Here is a 10,166-nt window from a genome sequence, read left to right on the forward strand (position 1 = left end):
ATGCTAGGTCTTAGGGATCTGTGAGTGTACAAGTTCAAGCCTTAATCACTTCAATTTTCATGCAGTAGTTTGAACTTCGGAGCCTTCCATCAATGGAAACTAAAATAAAGCTGCAAGGTTTTCTGGAAAGTAGTGATGAGAAATAACAAACTTAGGAACCATTGATTAGTTCCACAAGTACAAACAAGCAGCCAAAACATTGACAGGTAAGGAGAAAGACCGTACAGAAAATGAATGCTGGTACTCGAAAAATCAAATGCAAGTGAGGATGGACTCTTCTTTGATGGGCAGAAGCTAAAGAATTCAGCAGAGTTTAAGGTGATAAATCTGGAGCTATTATCTCATTTCTCTTAAAAGACTCTTCTTAACCAAACATATCTGACGTAGTCTTCAAGTACTAAATCACATCTATGATCTATTTAAATATTCTTCCCCTTTGGATCATTTAAGCGAGTGCAACCTTTTCGGCAGTAATTTTAATGTACAAAAGTAGTATTTGGACAAGCACACCAAAGTAGAAGGGCACTAAGTGGAAGTGATACCAACTTACTCAACAGAAAAGAAATATGTTTATCAATAAACTGACAGATTCATGTCAAGTAACTTTGTTCAGTCATTCTCCACATATAATACGGCTCAATTTGTTGAGCTTAGAGATTTTTTGAGACCTCGAAGGATACTCCACATGAAGGTGGAGATAAAGAACAGTATAACACCAGTTATAACAGCATACTTGAGTCCAAGGTTCACCAATAAATTCACTAGAAGACCAGCTAAAACAACACCAACAAAATTGGCCAAGAAACCAGACCAGAAAGGCATATCAAGTACAGAAGCTATAATAGCTCCTGTCCAAGCACCTGTTCCAGGGAATGGCACAGCCACAAAAAGCATTAGACCAAGCCATTGAAATTCTTCCACAGGACCAGCTTTCTTCTTGGCCCTCTCGAATAACATCTCAAGAAACTGAGAAGCAGACTGATTTTTCCCAGCAAGAAACGTTGCAAACTTCTTCAAGTATAGAATGATGAAAGGAACAGGAACCATATTCCTACAATTATGCAACTGAATTGAATAACTGACAACTCACAAAATCATGTACAGCTCAACTTCTTATTTCAGTTTCCTGCATAGCAAGATGATACGAGAATCCAGAAACCTCAACAAGTCTCTTTACATTCCGTTTCATGCATTTGAAAACAGCAATAAAAAATAAATGAACATGAAAATGCGTAAAATTGGCTATCCTCAATAAACAGGCCATCTCAAAGAGTTGGAAAATTACATTCATTCGGGATCATTAGTTTTAAAATTTCTAATTATACATTGATCTTGAGCTTATACATTGATTGGGGGTGTCACAGTCATCTAGAGTTCTACCCGAGAGCTTTTGCATTAAGCTTGAGTGCATTACCCGTATACACAAACAATCTGGAAGACTATAATCGAGAAATTTCTAATTATTCTAAATTTTTGTTAAAGTACATCACTATCTAAGCCGAAGGGAAAAGGGTGGTTTTTATCACTTGGACTAGCGCTTGCTCCCATATAAAATTTATTCAATTCCTATTGATCACAGTAGTTCAATGACATGGTTAAACTAAAAAGTGCCACTGGAGATTAGGAAAAATAAACATCTTATGGTAGTTTATCAACATTCCATAATTAAATTCGAAAACTTCTAAACATAACGATCTGGTACGTAATCATCTCAGAAAATTAACATTGAGCAGAAAAATGTGAGGCACTAACCCAAGAATAGACAAGACAGTGAGCAAAACAGGTTTGAGCTGCAACCAATAACCCACAGGAATAGCCCCACGAAGCTCAATCACAGGCAGTGTAGCCAAAGCAAACACAACAGCTTCGTCAGGCCAACCAAAACCCCTCAAAGCAGTGGCAACCTTTAAACCAAAGCTGGAAGCTCTAATGGAATCAACAGCAGCTCTAGCATCGCCAGAGACAGCAAATATACCAATAGATACAGATGCCCAGAAAAGTACCCAGAAGAGGAATTTCACTGGCCTTTCCTCATTCGCCAAATTTCTATCTTTTTCTTCAATTGTTTTAAGAAAATCATTTGAGGAAGCTCTTGTAGCTGTTAGAATGGGAAAAGAAGAGGTCTGGAACTGCCCCAGATAATTAGGGGCATGAAATGTTGAAAAAGGTTTGAACTTGATGGGAATTTGTTTGTTGGAAAGTAGGTGGAAATATGTTGTCGAAAAAGACACTTTGAAATGGGACTTTCCATGATTGACGGTCAGAAGCATTGGCGGGTTAGATAAAGAAGCAGCCATTGCTGAGGGAAGAGTGTTGAGGAGCCAAAATGGTGAAAAGGCTCAATCTCTATACATTCAGCTATATACCATACAGCTGCGTATGTCCAATTTTGCCACAACAACAGAGGACTGAAGGGAAAGAGTCTATAGGAAAGAGGGTTTTACGAGATCCTTGACTGAAGGTCTACTTCAGTACTTGGACTTTTCCGGGCGTGGGGCGGAATTGGGATTAAAAAAATGATATATTGCCAATTGCCAAGCAGCTTACAGAAAAATTAAATAAAGGAAAAAGAGAAAATTGGTTAATTTTCTGGTCTCTTAATGACACTCAGAGCATGGCCAAACGGAAGCATTGAGCATAAGCCAACAAAAATTGGGGCGGACTAACCGAGGTCAGCCAATACTGTGATGTGGAATTTTGTTATATGAGTCTTTGATGCAGTTCAGAGCAGTTTGTTGGTTTGGGATGAGGTTAAAGCAAGGGAGCACGAATTAAGCAGAGGATAAGAATGTATTTGGAGGCGCGTCTAAATCTCGAAAAATTCAACACCATTTCCAGTTAGATTTTGCTCTGTTTAGTTTTAGCATTTGTAAAGACTTGTGGGATACAAAAATAACAAAGCAGACAGGGGGACTAGAGGAGTTCATTTGCAAGATTTGTTGAGGAGAACTTGCACTAATCTCAGCTGTTCATTTGATTTCATTTGAAGAACCAAGATCTGGCTGAACTCTCCTCAACCGATCTCGACTGTTAACTATACTTTGCAATTGCACCTGCCATCACAAATAATCCCGATCCAAAATGATCTTGCCTACTAAATCCTGTAATCATAGTTGATCATATATTGAACTTTATGAAGACACAGGGCACCGGCGATCTACTGACGATCCATCAAGTTGTTATCTTTATGTAACACAGTGATGGAGCAACGCTTCATGGCAGCCTAAGAACAAGACAGATCCAAAGCTACAGCTGCCAGAGGCAGAGAAAGAACTGACATTACTGCTACAATAGCAAGAACAAGAAGCACAAAGCTGCATACTTGGTTGACCAAAATCGAACAAACCAAAAAATTTTTTTTTTTTCTCTACAATGGAGGGTCAACGCCCATTACGCAGGAACCCAGGTAAAGAAATGCCACAAACATCCTGTCCAAAAAGCTGTTTGAGATGATGCGGGAGGTCCCTGAGGTTAGTCATCCCTGAAGCCAAACTCCTTGCCATTTTAGCTAGATAGTCTGCACACATATTCCCTCCTTGCCAAACTTGTACCAACTGAAACAAATTGCTTGTTATAAACAGTACAATGTTGCTTGGAAAATTGCAGACAAATGAGATGAAAAAGTCTTGAAAACTTTAGGTAGGATCATGATATCAAAAATGCAGAAAACCTAGAAAGAATTTACTTTGCCTGGGCTACTACAAAAATTATTTCACAGATGAAAATAAATGCTATCTGGAAGTAATATGCTTCAGCTCCTATTACGTGAACAGTACAATAAAAATCAAGAGGAAAGTTGACAATCCAAGGCAAAGCCTATAACGAAACGACCAAGAGGCTTTGTCATGCACTGTCATTCTACGTAAATCCTTGCAAAGAGGGACCAGCTGAGTCAAAGTAGCCTTGCTCAGTATATTCAAGAGGAATCAAATTATAAGCCACAATCCTTGGGAAACGCACGCTTGTAATCCTTGAACATATCAACTGTTCACCAACCAGAAAACATGAGCACTTCAAAAACACCAAATCAACAGCGTTTGAATATGTTTCAGATCCACAGAACAACTTATTTAGACGAGAGAATACATTACAAATGGGGTCTCCTCATAAATCTTTAAATCATACAGATACAAAGGCAGAAGCAAAGGAGACTCAACTAGAAGAAAACCATAATCACCAATAACATCAAAACCTAATTCAAAATCTCTGCTGGTAAAGATAACCTATTCTTTAATCGAAAACTATGCTGCTACTGTTACAATCAGGAGACACCCCAAGAAGACCCAGCTAACTAATTTACAGAATATCATCATAGGCAACAATTTCTCTGCCCATGAAAGGTTTTAAAAGCCCAGAACCACCTTCATCTCCAATTCCAACTTTCTTACTGTTATCGATATCATTTGTATCACCATTGGCATTATTCTCAGCTCTCGGATTCACAATAGCAGAGCCCAGCTTATTACCTCTCCCACGCCTACTAAGAGGCACCTCAGGCCTCAATAGCTTCGATGCCAACGGCAATATTGTTGATGGCGTTCCTTCATTCTTTGCAACTCCTTCCTTCCATTGTGGCACTGGATCACTAGCCCACATTACTTGCACCTTCATTAACAAAATTCAAATATCCAAATTTTCAATTCCCCATTATACCAATTTACATGAACTGAATAAAATTCAATGCCTGGCCCCCTTATGGACAAAATCAAAACTCCAGAACAATGGTAACAATGGGAACCAGAATAAAAAAGGGCTCCTTCCTTTAAACTCCCCGCACCGAAAAAAAAAAAAAAAGAAGGTTAGCTCTCATTTCAGCAATTTACTGGAAAATTTAATGATTTCTTCATAGCGTGGCCAACAATTGACTAATTCAGATGTCTAAAGGAACAGGAAAGCATTGCTGTTTCTTACTTTCTTCCTTTCTTGGTGAGGTAAAAATCCAAACTTTCAAGCATAGCTACGACAAAAATAATAATATATTCCTCGAATGTTAATATATATTAAACAGAAAGGAATAAGGGGTTGGGTTCGATCGGTCATCAAACTTGGCCCGGGCCGGTTCTGGGAACAAGATAAACTGGGCTGGATATGAAGCCCGAAACAAGTGTTGGCATTCATTATGGAAAAGAGAAAGATGGGGTGGGGTTTTAGAGGGCTTACTGGTTTAGAGATGAGGGTAATGGCGAAGGAAGGGTCGAGAGCGGCGGAGACGGCGGCCCGAGCTGAGTCATGGGAGCGGAAAGTGATGTGAGCGAGACCATTGGGGTCCATGCGGGTGCGGGAGATGGAGCCATAGATCTCGAAGCGGGACTTGAGGTCCAGAACTGAGCAATCGGTGGGGAGCCCAATTACCACCACTGTAGTGGGCTGCTTCGCGGGGGCGGGGGAAGGGGCGGAGTCGTCCAAGTCGCTGGCTATGGAGTCCTGTTGGAATGGAAGAGGACGGCGTCGTTTCGGGAAAGAGTAAGGAATATGGCGGGAGGAGTAAGATGGCCTGTCTCGCTTACGGCTCATTGTGTTGTGTGTGTGGTGTGCGCGGCGTCTTGGTTTTTCTTTTATCTTTTCTCCTTCCTTTTTTCTCTTGCTGCTACTACTTAGTAGTCAGTACTACTCCTATTAAAAGTTTGGAGAATAAAAAATGGAGATTTATTTCTGACGAATGGAACTCATGAACAGGAGGAGTTGGAGCCCAGAGGAGGAGGGGTTTGGACGTTGGAGTCTTTGGACATTGGATTTGGTAGTTTGGATCTGAGTTGTTGGGAAGACTGGACCAGGGAAAGGAGGCGCAGGGCACCAATGTACCATAAGGAGCCTTTTGCCTAATTCCACCTCTTTCTTACTTTGTCAAGGTTTAATTCTTTTTTTTTTAACATTCCTCCACTATACATCAAGTTTTACTTTAGTCGCTAAATTATAAATTAGGACACTTTAATTCTTCAACTGTAAAAAATTTGCTACTTGAAGACAATTGTTAATGGAATTTCTAAAATTAATACAACACCAGTCAAGTGAACAGCAAAAAAGATTAAGTAATAACCCAAAAAAAAATCCAAAATTAAAGAAAAGAAAAAAAAAACTAGGACCAAGGTTTAGACATCAAGAATTACATATTTTGGATTCAAATTCTCTGTCCTTCCCCTTTTTTAAGCTCATCCCCCCTGTTGTAATAAAAAAAAGGGAGAAATAATAAAGGAGTTTATGGACCAATTTAAAAATTGCAGTAAAAGTTTTAGCAAAAATGAACTTTAACACTAGAAAGAGAAAAAAGAATACTCTTCCATTGTGTGGTCCAGATATGTTTGATTTGAACTTTTGTCGAAAAGAAATTCAAGAGATCAATTTAACATTTTTTGTAGTTAATATTTTGTTTCACATACACACTTTCAAATCACGTGCTACATTAATAATGATTCTAAAATTTTTTTTCCCAAAATGTACAATCCAATAAAGTGCTGACAGAATACAATCCAAAGCCCAAAAACAAAAATTTTTCCAAGAAATGCAAAAGGTTTTCTTCCATACAATAATACTAGTGTGAATACCCGTGCTACGCACGGTGCTGGCATTATTGAAAAACTGAAAATAAAATGATGAATTAAAAAAGGTTAAAAAATTGTACCAACACAATTAAAATATAATATCTGTCTAACAATAGTTTGAAATATGATAGAATGTGTATATTATTTAAAAATTACCTTTTTTCGGAAGATAGATCCTGAAAAAATAATAGAAATTTATATTAGAAAATGAATGATATATGAATAAAAATGAATGTAATTAAATGTTGTTAAAATAAAATACTTGAAAATATTATGCATTTGATTTGATAATCTTACATAAAGGTGCGAACACTCTTCACACCAATCAACTTTTAGTACGAAAGCCAAAATTGGTGATTTAATTAATTCTGTTGAATTTTGTGGAATGCGTACTACAAATGAAAATGTATGATCTTTGCATGAATTGATTCGTTGGTTGAACAACCTATCACCATTATCTTGAGAATTAAGTACGTGCGAAATTCAAAATTAGTGCATTTTTTTTACATAGTTTATAAATAGTATTATAAAAAATAAACATATATCAAGAATTCTACCTTCATTTGTAATTCTCTGAGATAAGAAGCATTACAATCAAATATGAATCGTGCAGGTCTGTCATGTAGATTAAGATGCATGCTACAAATTGAATCTTTGATTTGTATGTTAACATTGTACCTGTTTGACAAATAAAATGTTATATACAATACACAAAAAATTGTTGAAATTAAAGGTAAATGAAATTAATTACCTAACAACAGTGTCGACCACGTCATTACAATGTATACACACTGTTTTGAAAAACGACCTTCACATAGTTATCCACAATTTTTGCGTAGCTCATAGAACATGTTTTCTATGTTAATACTCTGAATAAGCAAGTATTCGAAAATATTTAACCTAGTAAGAATGAAAGAAGGTATAGGTTATGATTATAAATATAAAAAATTTGAGCAGTAATTAAATTAAATAGAGTAAGTTTACCGTACGCATGATTGCATATTCGGATATCCATATTCTCTTTGAATTTGCTATCAACAATGCTTGTGATGTTGTAAAATTGTTTGACTTCAACCACATAACTAACTTTCGAGCACATGTGTCATTTTCAAACTTACAATTTTTTGAAATACATGTTGATAAAAGTATGAAACAACATTAAAAGTTTGATGTAGTGTTGCTGATGGAACTCACCAACTGCGCAGGTATCGAGCAAAATCTAAATTGTGATTGATATATAATTTACTAGTTCCAATTGTACAAAGTGATGGTCCTGTATAGTATGGTTATATTCGCTAAAAAATTATTCAAATTATATAGAGTATAAGTAAAAACATTTGATTTACCTCTGAAATTTCGTACGCAAATACCACATGCTAGTAAAATATTATTTTTTTGTAGCAGACTGATATTATAGGATTTGTAGTATATTCAATAACTTGATACTCAAATCACCGATGAGGCAAAGTTTGTCTAAATAAGATTTACAGTGTTCTAACTCCTTGCAAAAAAAAAAAAACACTAAATAGTTCTAATTGGCATCGCAAGTTACGACAACGGGCCAGTGCCATTTAGGCCTAATTTTTTTGGAGTCAAAATCTAGTCCTAATTGGTTCTATTGTTTCTTGATCATGTTGTATGCTTGCGAATTAAAATTGTATTAAAATAGTATGTGAATGAGCATTTGTCTTTAATTAAGGAGTAAAAAAGATTTAAAGTATAAATAACAAACTATAAACGGTTTATGAAGTAGATAGTGTGAATGTTTTAAATTTTAAATTTAATTGGTGATAGGGTTGGTTATAACCCACTACTTTTTATGTATTAAAATAAATACAAAAATCTAGAAAAAAGAATGAGAACTTTAGAAGTTATTGAGAGGGTCTCTGCTAAAAATCCCTTCTGCAATACATATAAACTAGTGGGAATACCCGTGCTATGCACGGTGCTGACATTATTGGAAAAAAAATAAAATGGTGAACAAATAAAGGTGAAAAAATTTTACCAATAAAATTAAAATATAATATCTGTTTAACAATAGTTTGAAATATAATAGAATGTATATATCATTCAAGAACCGTCTTTTTTCAATTGTATGAGAATTTTTTTTATCATTGTATGAGAATTGTTAACAAAAAAATACAATAGTTAATATAGAATAGCATCAATAGAATTTAATACAATTGTGTTATAATCAAATGAAAAATACGCACCAATTGAATTGTTATTAGCACCCATAGTTAATGAAGTAATCCCTATATAAAAATATTTTGGTACATGTAGTAATTGGTAATCTATAAAATAAAATAAATTGCTAAGTTGTCTATAAATAGCATCAATAGAATGTAATACAATTGTATTGTAATCGAACAATTGTAATACAATTGTATTGTATTGTATCTATAGTTGATTTAGCAAGATAGTGCAGCCAAAAAATGTATATGTAAGATGTGTATGACGATATAAGAAACTGTATATTTACCATGATCATGCAAAATCATTGGTGATGTGGATGCCTGGCGATCTTGAGGATAGTTACATTTTTCATTTCTTTGATCTAGAAATAAAATATATATTAAATTAAAAATCAATAGTTTATGTATTTATTTTATGTGTAAATAGTGATATATTGTATGAGAACTGTTAACCAAAAAAAATAATAATTAATATAGAAATAGCATCAATAGAATTTAATAGAATTGCATTGTAATTGACAGGTCGTCAGCCTGTGCAATAATAAAATCTGCTCAAACTAAAAGTGATTTCTGTAGATAGCGGTAAGCAGGGTCGAATCCACAGGGACTGGGAGTAATTGTTTCTTTTCTAAATTCACAGTGACAAAGGGGGATGTTCTTTTCTCAGGGGTGACAATTTAAACAATTAAGAATAAAATCCAGTAGGCAACTAAAAATCAAATGGCAATTCACTAAAACCAAAGTAATATTAATTAAAGAATCTAGCCAAGAAATAACTTCAGCAATGGTTCACCTAATTGATCATCGAAGCAAAGGCAATCCCAATTATTTACCAATAAATAGGTTATAACTACCAAACAAGCGATGGCAGTCAACCCCTCCTTACTGTGTCGGTGATCAAGGTACGCCCGTTAATCACTGCTCTAATTGAGAAATAATCCTAGGTACGCCCGTAAAATTTAATTCCCCAATTGCCTTACGTATTAGAGGAGCCCTATTCTAACCAAATAACACACTACCAGGGTTATTTTAGATTAGCCCGCGTATCCCCCTGACACGAATCTAATGGTGCCAGTTGTCACTATTTTGAGGTAATTAAACAATTACGGATTTAATACCCCAATTGACAATAGATTACCAAATCAACTAATTATCCGGATCCAAGACAATCAATTAATTAAATAACCATAAGCATAACAATCAGGGAATACACGAATACCAATAAATAAAAGGGAAAGATTAAATTAAATCGATCTCACAATTTTCAGGTGCCCCAAAGCATCCGTCGTTTCTTGACTAGAACGAGGGGATTAGCTCATATTGGATGAACTAAGCCCGTGGGAAATTTCAGCAAAAGTCACGGACATTGTGTGTATTTCAAGAGCCGCAATTCGTCAAGCACTTAGAAGGCGAATGTAAGGCACGGGTAACA

At 35.6% G+C, this 10,166-nt stretch overlaps 2 protein-coding genes across 2 annotated transcripts; both read right to left on the minus strand.

The window, feature by feature from the left end:
* Positions 1-536: 536 nt before the first annotated feature.
* Positions 537-2,630, minus strand: LOC113751702. Its single transcript, XM_027295809.1, has 2 exons — positions 1,753-2,630; positions 537-1,051 (listed from the first exon to the last, which is right to left on the minus strand). The coding sequence occupies exons 1-2, from the start codon at positions 2,295-2,297 to the stop codon at positions 637-639; spliced, it is 960 nt and encodes a 319-aa protein (XP_027151610.1). The 5' UTR covers positions 2,298-2,630; the 3' UTR covers positions 537-636.
* Positions 2,631-4,012: 1,382 nt separating this feature from the next.
* On the minus strand, positions 4,013-5,699 carry LOC113752902 (uncharacterized protein At1g27050). The gene is made up of 2 exons (XM_027296948.1): positions 5,161-5,699; positions 4,013-4,605 (listed from the first exon to the last, which is right to left on the minus strand). The coding sequence occupies exons 1-2, from the start codon at positions 5,512-5,514 to the stop codon at positions 4,297-4,299; spliced, it is 663 nt and encodes a 220-aa protein (XP_027152749.1). The 5' UTR covers positions 5,515-5,699; the 3' UTR covers positions 4,013-4,296.
* Positions 5,700-10,166: the final 4,467 nt, after the last annotated feature.

This window comes from Coffea eugenioides, chromosome 11 (assembly GCF_003713205.1).
Source record: "Coffea eugenioides isolate CCC68of chromosome 11, Ceug_1.0, whole genome shotgun sequence".
Lineage (NCBI taxonomy): Eukaryota > Viridiplantae > Streptophyta > Magnoliopsida > Gentianales > Rubiaceae > Coffea > Coffea eugenioides.